General features: G+C 37.8%; 1 protein-coding gene and 1 long non-coding RNA gene across 6 annotated transcripts in view; one reads left to right on the forward strand and one right to left on the reverse strand.

The window, feature by feature from the left end:
* The window catches only part of map2k7 (mitogen-activated protein kinase kinase 7), a 42,451-nt gene extending 32,585 nt beyond the window's left edge, over positions 1 to 9,866 (forward strand). For 2 of the 3 annotated variants that reach the window (XM_057843895.1, XM_057843896.1), the window contains 2 exons: positions 166 to 308; positions 365 to 9,866. In XM_057843895.1, the coding sequence (XP_057699878.1) occupies positions 166 to 308; positions 365 to 389 (168 nt within the window). In that variant the 3' untranslated portion in view covers positions 390 to 9,866. Of the gene's footprint in view, positions 1 to 165 lie in introns of all 3 variants that reach the window. The other variant, XM_057843897.1, reaches the window with a different exon arrangement.
* Positions 1 to 16,459, reverse strand: part of LOC130920583 (uncharacterized) — a 45,545-nt gene that overhangs the window by 23,234 nt on the left and 5,852 nt on the right. For all 3 annotated transcript variants that reach the window (XR_009064184.1, XR_009064182.1, XR_009064183.1), the window contains exons 2-5: positions 14,582 to 14,728; positions 10,851 to 10,909; positions 4,832 to 4,919; positions 150 to 527 (exon numbers count right to left, since the gene is read on the reverse strand). This is a non-coding gene — a long non-coding RNA (uncharacterized LOC130920583). The remainder of the gene's footprint in view (positions 1 to 149; positions 528 to 4,831; positions 4,920 to 10,850; positions 10,910 to 14,581; positions 14,729 to 16,459) is intronic.

The raw sequence follows: 16,459 nt of genomic DNA on the forward strand, positions 1-16,459 counted from the left end.
GGCTCGGGCAAAAGAGCTGTTCAGGTCCAGATACTTTTTCATACCACTGTACAATTCATTTGAGTTACAAGTATGGTCACGGAATGAATCTGGTAGCCGCACAACTGTAACCTAGGTGTTGTAAATTCACCCTAAGCAATTTTCTTTACCCCCGCGTTATTCCAGGAGCACAGCTTCATCCGACGTTACGAGGTGCTTGAGGTGGACGTGGCCGGTTGGTTCCAGACGGTGATAGATCGCACAGAGTCGCCTCGTAGCAGTCAGTGTTACAGCCATCAGCACCAGCTCCACTCATCGCTCTTGAGCAGGTAGCCCGCAGAGATCCCCTCGCTCGCCAATAGCTCAGCTGTCTTCTCAAATGTAGTCACGCCTCAGCCGAAAGAAGCTAAGCCCAGCCTTAGACTCTGTCCACCGGAGAAGCCCTCATAAAGCGGGATGATGATGACGACGACAGATTTTTTTTTTGGGGATGGCAACTTTGACGAAGGGAGGGACTGATGGGCGGATGGATGAATGGCATGGTCAATCTGGACAGGCAGACATGGGAGGGCAAATGTGTGCTGTAGATAGTTAGCGTCATTTATGTGCAATTAGTAACTACCATTATCATTGTCACTTTTTTTTTTTAGCTGCTTAAAAATGTGTGTCATACCAGCCACTGTCACATATATCTGTTGACACATAGTTACAAATCGTCTCAATAGATTTTTAATCAACTAACGCACTGCCATTGACGAATAGATAGAAGTCCAATCCATTATGACCAGGAGGTCTGACGGTAAATTGAATTGGATATCTATCGCTATCAGTGGCAGCAAATGAGTTAATAATTTTAATTGTTGTAAGTTAAAGTGAAATTAGAACAATATAGATCAAAAATATTTTTGAATAATTGAATAAGTTTATTATTGATATTGTCGTTGAGCAATCGGAGTCTCATTTTTTGAATTCTACAACTGAAATATATGAACTTCAGTTTATTTTAATTTATTGACATGTACCTCTAAAGTATACATCCTATTAACCTTTAACAAAATGGCACCGATCATCAGTGATAGCCTAATATTTAACACCATTTTCAAGCGAACAAGCTACAGTCTATATGTTAGCTATTAATTGCAATTGCAATTGGGAAAACGCTGGAAAAAAATTAGTTGTATTATAACTTTTTTTTTTGTTATTAATCAATAGTGAGTGATCTGAGAAGAGATGGAAAGAAACTGCTAGAATGGAAATGAAAAGTAAGTTGGGGATTGTTAACTTGAAGTTACTTTTTCTGCGACCCGACATAGAGGGCACAAGTTCAACTAGTACAAAGAAATTGAAAAGGCGGTGGTTGGATGTTATCAACTGTGGAGCACCCGTATTCTCCACTTGGTTGTCTACCTCATCCTCTCTGTCTGCCTCCACTTTCAGTGTTCCAAACCAAAGGTGATTGCAGTTGCTAGGTGGAGACCAAGAGATTCAAGTCGCGTCACGGTGCAATGACAGTCAATTATTTCCAGTAATGTATAAACAAAGCGAGTGTTCCTTGCATACGTTTTTCAGAGGCACTCAAAATGGTATTTTTAAAATGTGTGATCATATCTTAAACTATGCTTTATGTGCTTGAGATGATAATCAACAAGACGAAACAGTCATTTAGGGATGATTGTGGTTAGGTCGCTAGCCTGTAAATTATTGTAGTTGACAAATTCTGTTCACACATAACACTGTCATCATATTACCACACTTCAGGGCATGTCTGAAAGGGGCTTTTCTTATCCCTATATAAACACCTTTCATGTAACTTAGAAGGGGAAAACTAGTGATTGATTAAACATTACAGTTCATTTAATTAAAACATACTGTTATCGCTGTATGTTGTGCTGTACATATACATTATCTATAAAATAGAATTATACATAGCCAAGTTAAACACTGGTGCTGTCATAGCTATTTCATAGAAATCTGTTTAATTCATAGATAAATATTGCATTAGCAATTATTGATACCATGCCCCATTGCTAATCTTTAGTAGTGATTTAAGAATTTAGTTTCATTTTTATTTTAAAAACATATTTTCAGGTAACTCCGAGATTGAGTTGTAATTCACAAAATTTAACCAATTAATTCAATATGATTCTTTAAAATTGGCTTTATAAAGACTTTAACCATAAACTTGTTATTTAGCCTAAAGAGCGTAAAATGGAATGTTGCTTTTCTATAATTAGGTTGTGGTGGATTGTTGTATTAGTATAGCGAAGACTTGACTGACTAGGCACCAAAGCAACTCACTTGAGAGAGACACAAGTAATGAGTGGTACTGAATGAGCCAGGAAACAGCAAAGTGTCAAAAGGGAGCGAGCGAGAGGTGATAGAAGATGGCAGTAAAGATGTGTGGAAAGATGGGAAAGGTTGTTAAGAAGAGTCCAAGTAACGTTTGAAACGATATGGAAAGTTAAGTATGTGCTAAGAGTGGAAAATGACAGTCGCCATTGTACAAAGCTTTCATAGCTAGTTGAACATTTGTGTTGTTCCGTTCAAACTATTTATTTACTGCTGCTACTATTTTTATTCTTTAATTGTGTTGATTGCTTTAGACGCTGCCGTCACGTCTTTTTCCCCAAAGTACAAAATACTTTTGCCAAAAAAGTGAACTCCAATGCAAAGTCTGCACGTCTTTTTACCAAATACTGACCAGAAGAGCAAGTTGTGAGGAAGGTGAAAAGCAAGTGAGAGAAAAGCACTAACTCTTGACACCTCGCATCATACAAATGCAAGTCATTACATCATAGGCGGGTTATCTATCTGTGTGTCAGTCTGTCCAGATGTTTTAGGTCATGCCCATCCACTGTAAGCTTGACAACTGCACACCAAAGGTGTCCACAACCCAACAAATACATTGTTATTGTAACAACTGTTGTTATTGATTGCTATCAGCTATGATGTATATGAATTTTCCCTTTTTGAACGGCTACAGAGGGAGACTGGCACACGCTAACACACAACGGGCCGAGCAGTCCAAAGTTGCGCCATTAATGGAGTTTCATAAGTTTGTGTCTCAGTTTGCCTCCACTAGATGTCATAAATCTTGATTGCTCCAAAGTGATACCTGATACAGATGACTATTTATCCGTGAATGTGAAATTTCATGTCAACTAGCGGTGCACCGATCATATTTTTTTGGCCAATCGTTGGTTTTTGAAAAGCCGGAATTGCCCATACTGATTTTTATCTTAACCAACAGCGTGTACCTTTAATATAACAATTACCGTATTGGGCCGAATATAAGACAGCCCTGATTAAAAGACGACACCCCCCCCCCTTTTTTTCAAAACTCAAGTTTTAAAAAAAGACTTTTTGAACACCAAATTAATTTTATACAGAAAATACTTACATCTGCAGCAAACTATTATAACAATATATTTGAGAGAAAAAGCATGTTATTTTGCCTCATTCAAATCTTAATATCTGAACATTTAAATATGTAAACTAAAGTGCAATCACATTCGTAAATGAATGGATTATTTACATTTCAAAAACCAGAAGCCAATCTATTTTGATAAAACAACAAAATTGCAATAACTGCATTAACCATCAAAGTGAAGTCTAACTGTAACTGTAGTCTTGAAACAACATCTGAAAAAGGAAAAACATTGCAATAAAATAATGCAAACTGGTTAAACTTAGAGAGTAGCTGCGATCTCTCATGGCAGAACATCGCTTCAATGATATCTGGCGCCATCTAGCGTCGTGAATGGGTATAATGTCTAGACCGCGAATATAAGACGACCCCCACTTTTTCAGTCTTATTTCAATGCAAAAAACTCAGTCTTATATTCGGGCCAATACTTGTTTATTTGTGGGTTTTTTTGTGTTTTTTTAATCAACATTGAACGTTACCTATAAAATAAGACTGTGCATGCAGTAGTTTGATTAAAAAAATAATAATTGAAGCCCCCCGCCAAAAAACAACTAAATTGTAATTTAAATTTTATTTTGCCTTACAAAAAGAAAATCACAATCCAGCTATCTCTATCTCTCCCCCCTATTTGTGCTGTCAACCCCCAAATACAAATAATCTGTTGAATACGTTGTTGCCAGTTTAATGTTTTGGCAAGAACACAACTAAATAAAACTTGAATTATTTTTTTTCATCATCTGCAACAAAAATCTCAAATCAATTCATAAACTCAAGTTATCGCTCTGCCCTAATAAATATCACCATTTTAAAAAATGAAAAACGTTTACATAGGTTATCTTTATCAGTGGCAACCGATGAATTTACTAATAATGATGTTCTTAACAAAAACAAAATGAACATTGACCTAGTTTGCCACTTCAACACTTGATTAACTCATTAGCTACCAATGACAGCAATAGACGTTCAATCCATTTGAACTAGGTAGTTTTGGTCTGCTCGGCCTTTAATCTCTTTGACTTGACTTTAAAGCCACGGTTTACGTCCACGAGGCTCACGTGTACAAAAAGCAAATCAGGTGCTTTGTCATCCAGTCGTAATTAACACTGGATCCGTGTCCTCCACCCTTTTCCCCTCAGAATCCCCCAGATGGGTCCAGTCTCCCACTGTCTAACGTTGTTTTGTTTATAAGCTGATGTGCACCGACATACTCTATGTGCTACTTGGATTGTAGAACAGGGGTGGACCCAGTATGGACCCATCTGATCTAGTATGGCTCCTGGAGGACTCTGTCCAATGGAGGAAAAAAAGTCCCCCCACCCCTGCTGTAGAGACACCAAATATTTAAAGTGATCCCACCCAGGCTTGATGTGTATATTAGCTCGCCAGCCGTGTATATAAACAGTGAAGCTAGCTGCTAGCGCCTACCTGAGCTGTGCCTTGGCGTCCAGCAGCGGATTTTCTCTTTCTCTCTCCCTCTTCCTTTCTCTATGTATTTGTGTGTTTTAAATCCCATCTGTAAGTAAACCAAATATCATCGTCACTATGCAGTCATGCAAAATTATGTGGGCTTGCGCCGACCGGTACGTTATAAAGACTCCCACCCTAATAGTGTGACACAGTCAGTTTCAATGAGCTGACACATATTTAAGGATTGTATATGGGTGGGAGGGATTTTATTTGCTTGTTTCTTGATTTTTTTTTTTCTTTTAAGGAGGACTATAGTGTTGCTGTTAAGCAGGGGTGAAGAACCGACAGATTACGGGCCATATACAGCGGGGGAAATGATGATTCACACCCCTGCTGAATTTGCAAGTTTGCTCACACAGAAATAAACCATTTTTAGAGATAATTTTTATTGATTGAAACAGAAAATCCGCTGTATAAAACGACGAAAACACAAGAGATGTGCATTTTTCTTTTTAAATACGAGTTTGATTGGTTTTGTTAAATTGATTACCGTATTTTTCGGACTATAAGTCGCACCAGCCATAAAATGCCCAACGAAGAGGAAAAAAACATATATAAGATGCACCGGAGTATAGAAGTCGTGTTTTTTGGGGAAATTTACTTGATAAAATCCAACACATAGAACAATTATGTCATCTTAAAAGGCAATTTAAAATAAAAATACAATAGAGAACAACATGCTGAATAAGTGTAAAGTATAATAATGTTACATGATGCATGAACAACGAAATGCGAATGTACCTCTCACCAGGACTCTACGGCTGAGTCCTGGCTATACAGCAAGCTAAATTCCCAAATGTCGATGCTGGACGTCCGTATAATTTGCTGACTTTATCTTGGCCGTCGTTATGACACCATCATTTGGAGAGTGAAACTAAGAAATAATACCGTATTGGCCCGAATATAAGACGGCCCTGATTATTAGACGATCCCCTCTTTTTCAAAGACTCAAGTTTGAAAAAAAGACTTTTTGAACACCAAATTAATTTTTCTACAGAAAGTACAGTACATCTGAAACAACCGATTATAACAATATATTTGAGAGAAAAAGCATGTTATTTTGCCTCATTCAAATCTTAATATCTGAACATTTAAATATGTTAACTAAAGTGCAATCGCATTCGTAAATGGATGGCTTCTGGTTTTTGAAATGTAAATAAACCAATCTATTGTGACAAAACAACAAAATTGCAATAACTGCATTAACCATCAAAGTGAAGTCTAACTGTAACTGTAGTCTTGCAACAAATCTGAATAAGGAAAAACATTGCAATAAAATATTGCAAACTGGTTAAACTAAAAAGAGTAGCTGAGATTTGTCATGACAGAACATCGGTTCAATGCTATCTGCCGCCATCTAGCGTCGTGAATGGGTGTAATGTCTAGACTGCAAATATAAGACAACCCCCTCCTTTTCAGTGTTGTTTCAATGCAAAAAACACCGTCTTATATATTCGGGCCAATACGGTACAAATCCATTCCGTCCTCAATACCGAACTGGTTTGCATCAATGTAAATAAATGATAATTAGCTGCTATTACAGCAATGACACAAACGGTTCGCATGTATTTGCTAGCATTAGCACACCGTTCAAACAACCACACAACTGGCTCTAAGTGTCCGATCGCGGGTGAAAAACACAACAACAACAACAACAGAAAAGATGCTACACACAGGCGCTGCCTCTGTAGAGATATTTTACAAGCATTGACAATGAACGTAGGTTCGCAGCCATGTTTCTCTCTCTCTCCCGCCCACTCGCTCAGACGCTGCATAGCTGTCCGCCTTCTTCTAGCGTGTGAGCGCTCTTCTTCGCGTAAACAAGTGCAGGTGCACCCCCACTTGGGCGTGAAAGCGCCACAAACTAAACGCATGCATTTCAATATAAAAAAAGTCAATAATACAATTGAACACACATTGCCAAAGGCAGAACGCGAACGTGGCTATAGCTATTAAGAGTTATTCAGATAAGTATAGCATAAAGCAGGGTTCCCCAACAACTGGGCCACGGACCGGTACCGGTCTGTGGCGCATTTGGTACCGGGCCACGCAGAAATAATAATTTATTAACGACTGCATTCTGGCCGATTGACTTTGGCCTGTGCCGCTTAGCACACCAATATCCCTGTCTACTCTAGATATACAACTACAGGATAGGAGGTCGTCATAGAAATGCATTGATTGGACTGTTAGCAGTACATCTTGTTTTGTATATCTATGTGCACGTGGCCTCGATAATAACGTATGACGTAGGTCGTCGCCCATCACATTTGTTCCCGGAAATATTTAGCCCCCACACTTTAATGACTGGAAAAACAGACGTCTTTGGACAGATTTTTTACAGGGAAAAGGGAACCTGACGAGCCAGAAGATGAGCCTACAACCTCGAAGAAAACAAAATCTATGCTACTTCCCAATTACTAAAGACCCACGAACTGCGAAGGAGTGGATTCGTGACCCGTATGTGAATAAAACGAGTGATTCGAGCATGTCTGTGCAACAGGAATATCAGCTTGTAGAGATGGCAAATCACGGTGACCTTAAACGTACATTTGAGACAACAACTTTACCGAGGTTCTGGATTAAAGTAATTTCGGAATATCCTGACATCGCTAGGAGAGCACTGAAAACAGAAACATTTCCAACATCGTATCTTTGTGAAGCGGGCTTCTCTCACTCTCCCATCTCGGGACAAGCTCAGGCCTCCCACTGATTCAGCGCGTGAGTTGTATTTTCCCTGCACTTAACACGACGGGGCTAAAAACAAATGTTATTTTATATTTGCTGTATTTTTCTGCCGCACATTGCCGGTGTTCTGACATTGCATGCGCGCAACGTTAAAAATGACTGCGAATGCAGCGATTCCAAATTAAATACTCCAAATTTTCTTTATATTAACTTACGTTTGCCATGTTAGCTGCACACAACAACTGCACCCAGCTCTCTCACTTAACGACTGTGTCGTTAAGCATTAATTTACGCCATTTTCGTGTTGCACATGTATGTTTATGATGTAAATAGCTTTTTGCACCATTGGATAACATTGAGAGTCCAATTGAATATAAAAGAGGGCTTTTTTTCACCGCAATATTTGGGAGCAAAATTTATAAGGTTGTAAAATTTGACAGAACACCAGTCCGTGAAAAAAAGACCCAAATCACACCGGTCCGTGGTGAAAAAAAGGTTGAGGACCCCTGGCCTAAAGAACATGCTAACAAGTTTACCAAACCAGCAGTGTCACTCCAAAACACCAAAAAAACATGTGAAATGATATAATAATGTGTTAATAATTTCACACATAAGTCGCTCCTGAGTCGCACGCCCAGCCAAACTATGAAAAAAACTGGGACTTATGGTATGTTTGATATTGGAAGTAATGTATAATAATTAATTTAGCGACATAATGTACAGCGCTTAAAATTGATATTGTTTTGCAAACCGTGTTTTTGCTTCTTTATTTCTTTGTCAGCAAACTTAGAAATTGAAGGGATGCAGTTATAAGACATGCTTAATTTCACCCACAAACCCTCATGACATTTTGCCTATATGTAAAAAGGTTCTTCTTCTTCCCCCTGGCGTAACGTCTCTCAAGTGCACGTCGTTGTCACAGCATTTTGATTCTTTTTAGGAGTTGCACATGACTTGTTTTTTGTTGCCAGGAATGTTGAATTATTTTTGATAAGCTCTTGTGTCAAGCTCACAATTCCACTTCATTCTCACACCACACACAGTGTTCGTTAGAAAGCTCTCTTCCTTTATTTGATTATTTCTCACTTAGCTGTATACAAGTCTACCAAAAGTCTGTATTGATGGTGATGATTTATTATATTTTATTGGTATGTTTTTTATGATCATTGTATTTGATGATTTATATGATGTATGGTTTCAAAATTATTTTGAGTTGCTATTATGGATATTATTCAGGGCAAAGATGACACCAAATTGAACAAATAGATCATAAATAGAGAGTGGAACCTCCAAAGTTCAAGATGATAGTGTGATTATAAATACCACACGGAAATGGAACTTATTTCAACATAGGAGAGGCCTCAGCACACTGAGCAATAACGATTAAATATCAATTATAAACACAAATTAGTGTAATTTTGCTTTAAAATAGTTTCTTTATACAGTGGTTAACGTCTTTTGAATACTTTTATGACCATTAAGAATGTAAAAATGTTACATAAAGAGTAACCTGTACAGTTGATAAAAGATGTTATGATATTTCCCTTTTTCTTTTTAATTTATTTCCCATGAGAGGGAAGTAAATAGTTTGGAACAACTTGAAAGTCAGACAGGAGCGATTCAACTTGACAAGGTTCCACTGCAGGTGTTGGCCTGGTGGATATTTGTCTATGGCTGTAATTGATGTTCAGCTGCTTCTAGCTACCACTCCAGCTCAACTTTATTGTTATTATTACTATTAAGTATTGTTGTTGTACTGATCAGAAATCCTGATCACTTTGACTCAATTTGAGTTATAAATTGTGTGCTGTTGCTTTATTTTCTCTCCGCCATCACAAAAAAACCCTGCCCTGCTTTTAATTTGACATAAAAGTTATTTTTTTTTCTTTTATAATTATTTAATCTGTTTGATGATTATTTTTGTATTCTTCCTGGTTTCTTTAATGCTGTAGTAAGTGAACTGATTGGTCAAAATATAAGAGCTTTTCTTTTATTTTCTTAAAAGCTGCCGTGACTGATGTTGCACTTGTTATGCGTTTTTATTAGGAATATTTTGGAGGGTTGTGTGAACTTGTGTCTTGCGTTGTAGACGACCCCACCTCTTATTTTTGTAAGAGTCACAACTGTTTTTTTTTTCTTTCTTGTCTTATTTATGTGACGCAGTAAGAACATCATTCAACAGTGTATTTTCTTCACTGATTATATTTATTATTGTCTTGATTTTTGTTTATGCTTGTTTGTTTTTGCTTTTTTTTTGTTTTTTAATACATGACTTGAGAGGTGCAGTCAAAATATAGAATTATTACACCTAAATGAATACAGACACACGGCCAGGACATTTGGCTTTACTGGTTTAAACTCTATTTCCTTTAATTTATTTTGTTTACATTAATACCCTGTACCCAAATAACAGACAAATGTTCACCAAATTTGGAATTTTTGGCCAATTCTCATATGAATCACCTATTACCTGCTTATGCTGAGTTTTGAAATTCATTTTCATTTTGTTGTTTCCGTAACCTTACTAGCAGATTTCGCTGTAAAGACGAGAACCAACATATTGTTAGCGCTACCGTTGTTTTTTGGGGGGCATCACAAAGACATGTTTCAGAGCTCACAGCTTTATTGCACCGTCTGTTTTATTTTGTTGCTGTAATTCATGTTCCCCACAACCCTTGGTCTCATTTAAATAAAAAAAAAATAACAAATCAATGCCATTATATTGTGAATACCTCAGGATTCTTTTGATGAGAAAAAACAATAAAACACCCAAAAATCAAAATAAAAAAAATCATAAAAAGCTCGTGTTGTGTTTCTCCCCCCCCCCCCCCCCCCAATTGTCTTATCCGCGTAGTATTATTTTATTAACAAATGTAGTAGCTTGAGATGGCAGTAAATCACTTTTGTCTCAAAGAAGCAGAATGCCTTTACGCAAAAATACAGCCTTATACTGTCGAGGCAAAGCACGTTTGGCCTGAGCACCCAAAAAAACTTTCAGCAAATGACAATAGTGTACCTTAAGACAAGGGCGGACTGGGACTAAAAAGCAGCCCTGGACTTTGACTCAGCCCAGCCCACAAGAATCTATGTACGAAGGGAAACACAGACCCACTAGGGGGGTCCGAGGGCATGCCCACCCCCCACCCCCCACCCCCCGGGCGATTATTATTATTATTTTTTTTTACATTTTATTGTAAAATGCATCACTTTTGTGCACTTTGAGAGAAAAATGAAGAGGCTATGAAGAAGTACACATTGCATTATTATACATTTTAACTTGAATACTCACTGAGAAATTAACAGCACAGTCCAGGTCTCAATGTAGAACCAGAAAAGGCAGGAGACTACCTGAAGCACAAAGAAAACATGGAATGATTTATTATAAATCACAAAAGAGGCTGTAATTATACATTTTAACTTGAATACTCACTGAGAAATGAACAGAACACTCTCAGGATCTCTGTAGAACCAGAAAAAGGCAGGAGACTATATTTCTTCTGAATTAATATTGCTGCTGTGTGTGCATACGTTGTTTTACAGCTAAAATATTTTTTCTTTCATTCAAAATTATGTATTTTTTCAACGATTTGCAAAATAAAAGTCAACAAAAACAGCTATAACCCCATCCAACCTCCATCTCCTAATTTTTATTTTCCCTCATTTCCTCAAATCTCTCAAATTTTAATATAATATAATATAATATGATGTATATTAAAATTGAAGATAATGTAAACGTTTACTTTTTGTTTTTCAATAATAAAGATATAAGTAACATACATTCAGAAAAATAAGTACAAATGATTTATATTATGCAGAGTGAAATGGAATATATTTTGAAGATCGAGCAAAACATTGACTTTTTCTAAATTATAAGGAAATGAATAAGTAGCCTAAAATAAGTTAACAAATATAAGTTCAAAGTGCACATTGACAGCTAAGATGTTCTGACCTCCCTATCAGAGCAAATAAAACTAAATATGATAAATAAAGCTCCTCAACTCTTTCCCTGCTCTTAAAGATTTGATCCATTTTCTGTTTCATTGCCTTTTTTTTGTCGCATTAATTCAACAAACTTTTTTTGATGCTGTTCCAGAAAACATGCACATTTGAACAAATCAGAGCTAACTATCTCTGCCGATCACATATCAGTATGTCAGCCAATTGAATGGATAAATGAGCCCAGGCCTTTTGCTTTGCTGCGTGCATTCGCACATTGACGGGACTCATCATCGTCAGACTCAGATAACTGCAGCAGCTGGGGAAACATCCATGCCGTCCGTAGAATGAAATAAATAATAAATATTGGTGGAAACGGATTACGCTACACAAGCACTTTATTATGCTTGTTGTTAACACTTGTGTATGTAAGTCAGATTTTGGTAGATTGTTTCCTTCTTGGAGATGAAATTCATGTGTGGCAGCTTAGCTTTTGACAGTTGCCGTCATATTTTCAGAATCAAAGCACCATGTACCGGAAGAGTATTCCGGCCCTGAATCTTATACCGGAACTGCGTTCTGGCCGTGAATCTTATACCGGAACTCCGTTCCTGACCGTTCTGGCCCACTTTTACCCCTGCTTATTACACATATTCATTTTGACACTTCTTTTTGCAAATTTGAAAAAAAGGTTTCGTTAGGACATTATTTTTAAATTTTTGGGATTCTCTGATAATTGCTTCATGTTGCAGGTCATTAAGGGTTAAGAGCACAATATTGATATACAGGGGTTGGACAAAATAATGGAAACACCTAACATATTGGCATCATACTCATTGAACATAATTGATAAGCAATGGGATGAGGAACATTCTAAGGATGTTGAGCATCTCGTACGGCCGGCACAATCCCCAGACCTCAACATCATTGAGCATTTATGGTAAGTTTTAGAGATTTAATTAAGACGTCGATTTTCACCGCCTTTGTCTCTTAAAGAGAGTATTCTGAAAAATGGCTTGAAATTCCTTTGGAAACGATTCGCAAGTTGTATGAATCAATACCTCGGAGAGTTTAGGCTGTAATTGCTGTAAAAGGTGGACCCCCTGTACATACAAGCATTGTTAGGTGATTCTACTCCACAACAAGATGCAGTTTGGCAGACAAAATTAGTGAACAGTTATTCAAACAGGCCTCAAGCTGTTTTGTGTCACTGTCATCTGAAGCTGACTGTCAGTTGTCAAACATGACATTCAAAACAGCAGCATACCCCTCCTTTATATTAAGGGCAAAATACACTGGGTTAGAATTTTGCATCTGTAGCGCTAATTTTGAGGGATTGGTGGAATGGTGGTTTGTGAAGTTTATTTGATGTCTGTAAATCGGAATCTAAATATTTTCTTGTATGTTGCCCTTGTAGGAAACTTTTTTTTTTTTTTTACAAGCAAAGCCACTTTTCCCCATCCTCACTGTTACTTTCCATTCAGCTGTAGTACATGACTGCACATGTCCTTCACTCTTGGACACTTACATAATAATTACAACTTGTCTGCATACTTGTTTTTGAAGATGACTGCTCCATCTGCATGCTATTGTGATGCAGAGTAGGAAGTTGTATGGCAGGTATCGCAACAAGCGACTGTTGCCCTGCGGCTGCATGGAATGACCCAACAGGATGACAGCTGACACACTCAATTTGACGCTTCGGCACGTGTTCGACAGACTCCTTTGAGAAAATTCAAACGTAGTGAGAATTCATTATTGAAATGGGGTTTTCAAACACCCTTTGAAAAGAGGCTCTCTTTTGCTTTAACTCAGTGATATCGTAACTTTTTTGGTGTTTTCTCAGGGCCGCTTTCAGAAAAATCTAAGGATGCAAGGGCCAACTTAAAATTCTTCCACTTTAATTTGTTAAACACAACGATGTACAGTATATCGTCATATATACTTGAGACATTTTTGACACTGCACAATGTTAAAATGTTACTAAAAACATTGCCCTTACAGCGGTTCCCATCCAGGCATAGTATGTGCATAAAAATGTGTGTTTGGCTTCTTCCTGTCGTGTTGCAACATGTCACCACAGCTGCCGCCTCTGTGCTATGAACCTTCTTTGGTTAGTGCACAGCTAATGACAGGCTTGGAAATGATATTTTACACCCGAGCAGCAGCAGAAAAAAAAGAGAACAAAACAGTCGACCCCGCCTTCTGTTACCTCTTCTTCTTCCCGTCCCCATCTTATGTGGGTGTGACCATATATGGTAGGGAATTAAGCCCAAAGCTTATTGGTGAAGACCAGAGCAGGTAAATTCTTTACCTGGTTTGACATGCTGGGTCGGAGTGGCAACATAACCCCATTTATTTTCAGATTTCAAATTGCACATATACTTTAGAAGGTTTTTTTACCATAATTGGTGAATATGCTATTATGAAAAATGAAATAAAATGAAAACCATTAGTTCACATTGTTTTAAACACATACAGTGTTGCAAATAAGTATTTAGTCAACCACTAATTGTGCAAGTTCTCCCACTTGAAAATATTAGAGAGGCCTGTAATTGTCAACAAGGGTAAACTTCAACCATGAGAGACAGAATGTGGAAGAAAACCCAAAAAATCACATTGTTTGATTTTTAAAGAATTTATTTGCAAATCATGGTGGAAAATAAGTATTTGGTCAATACCAAAAGTTCATCTCAATACTTTGTTATGTACCCTTTGTTGGCAATAACGGAGGCCAAACGTTTTTTGTAACTCTTCACAAGCTTTTCACACACTGTTACTGGTATTTTGGCCCATTCCTCAATGCAGATCTCCTCTAGAGCAGTGATGTTTTGGGGCTGTCGTTGGGCAACACGGACTTTCAACTCCCTCCTTATTTGCCCTATTGTATATACCCGCTTTGTTTTTAACATCATCTAGCCAAGACATGTCCATGTTAAAAAAAAAAAAAAAGGTCAAATATGCCTCTCAAAAGGTTGTCCACACCAATGTGACGTCAAATTCCAACAATAATCATTTTGTCTACTTTAACCCTCTTGAATGCGTGTTCCCCTCTTACCTACTTCAGTACATAGTTGCACCCACCTCGCTCTTTACTTGCAGGCACGGACGAGTCGCTGCATTCCGACAAACACACAAACACGCTTTCCTGGATCTGGGGCAGGAAAAATAAAGCCCACGGGCAATATGTGACCCCCTGAGTCCTTTTGATCGGGCCCGTCCTGACAAAGCCTTAAAAAAAAAAAAAGAAATCAATTTTCAGTAACTTTTTTTAATGTAACGGCAGGAAAAATATGAACTAAAAAGCATTCACACTGAGCAATTGAGGGTCTTTAATGAGCCTAATGCATGGACGTAGATTTGCATAGGGACGATAGGGACATAACACTACCAACTTTACAGGATGCTCAAATTGTCCCCACCAACCTTTAAGCAACCTTATAAGCATTATATAATGAGTTTGGTTTTAGAGATTGTCTTCCCAGATGTTGTAAGGATAAAATTGACCATACCCTTATTAAGTGAATTATTTTCATTATGTTCAAACTTATATTTGCCCCTTTTCATTTGCTGACACATTTACACCCCCACCCCTCACCCCCAATTGCACGTTTGATTGCCTGATGACTTGACCCAACTCTGCCACACACACGCACGCAGCCCGGACAGAAATACATGTCCACAACATGCCGTCTCCTTCGAAGACGAGAGACATTAGAAGTTTTTTTTTTGGTTGGCCAGCAGCAGCCACTGTAAGTAATTTAAAAAGATGCAAATGTTGTGGAGGTGGGAAACACGCCACTAATTTTGCTACTGAAAGTCCGCCCTGCATCAGAGTTAGCATAACATTAAACTGTGTGAACTTGCTTTGTGTGAACTTTGTGTTTTCTACTGTTTCTACATGAATTAAACCGTGAGAAATGTAGTGAATTCTGCTGGAAACGATAAAATCAGAAAAACGTGAGCAAGAAGCTGCTTAGAGAGAGACGGGTGCTGCATAACCTTATATGTTGCTCATACAACACAACATAATTATAATTAACTATGTACATAAAAAAAAAATTATAATGTTATTGAGGAGGGTGGGGGGTGCCGCGAGCTACCCACACTGACATTGCGATCAACTGGTTGATCGTGATCGACGTAATGAGCACCCCTGATTTAGTATATCAATTTGTTGTTGTTGTTTATTGTTTATTTCCTTTTCAGGCATGAAACCCAAAAAGAAAAGGGCTGACGGGAGAAGCCGAAGTTTATAAGTATAACATAGGACGCAAATTATCGAATAACAATTTTGGGTTAATTGGGTTCATATTCGTGAGTAATGTAGCCCTGACCCCCGTTCACCCGATCTGTTTGGTCTTATTAATGTTCCATCCCGAGCAAAAACTATACATGCAGGTTATACTGTTATATCGTCCCAACCAATGTTGAGACCAAACGTACCTAATGTGTTTGTTTTTAGAAATTGGGAGGAAGCCAGATTATAGACAATGCAAACCCGCTCAAAGAAAAACTAAGAATAAATCGCAGAACCTTGAAGCTGTCCAGCAGACGTGCTAAGCACTAAACTACCTTTCTGAAAAAACATATACAGTGGGGCAAATGAGTATTTAGTCAATCACCAATTGTGGAAGTTCTCCTACTTGAAAAGATTAGAGAGGCCTGTAACATGGGTAAACCTCAACCATGAGTGACAGGTGACAGAATGTGGAAGAAAAAAAACAGAAAATCACATTGTTTGATTTTAAAGAATTTATTTCCAAATTAGAGTGGAAAATAAGTATTTTGTCACCTCCAAACAAGCAAAATTTCTGGCTGTCAAAGAGGTCTAACTTCTTCTAACGAGGTCTAACGAGGCTCCACTCGTTACCTGTATTAATGGCACTTGTTTTAACTCATTATCGGTATGAAAGACACCTGTCCACAACCCTCAGTCAGTCACACTCCAAACTCCACTAT

This window comes from Corythoichthys intestinalis, chromosome 8, assembly GCF_030265065.1.
Source record: "Corythoichthys intestinalis isolate RoL2023-P3 chromosome 8, ASM3026506v1, whole genome shotgun sequence".
Taxonomy (NCBI): Eukaryota; Metazoa; Chordata; class Actinopteri; order Syngnathiformes; family Syngnathidae; genus Corythoichthys; species Corythoichthys intestinalis.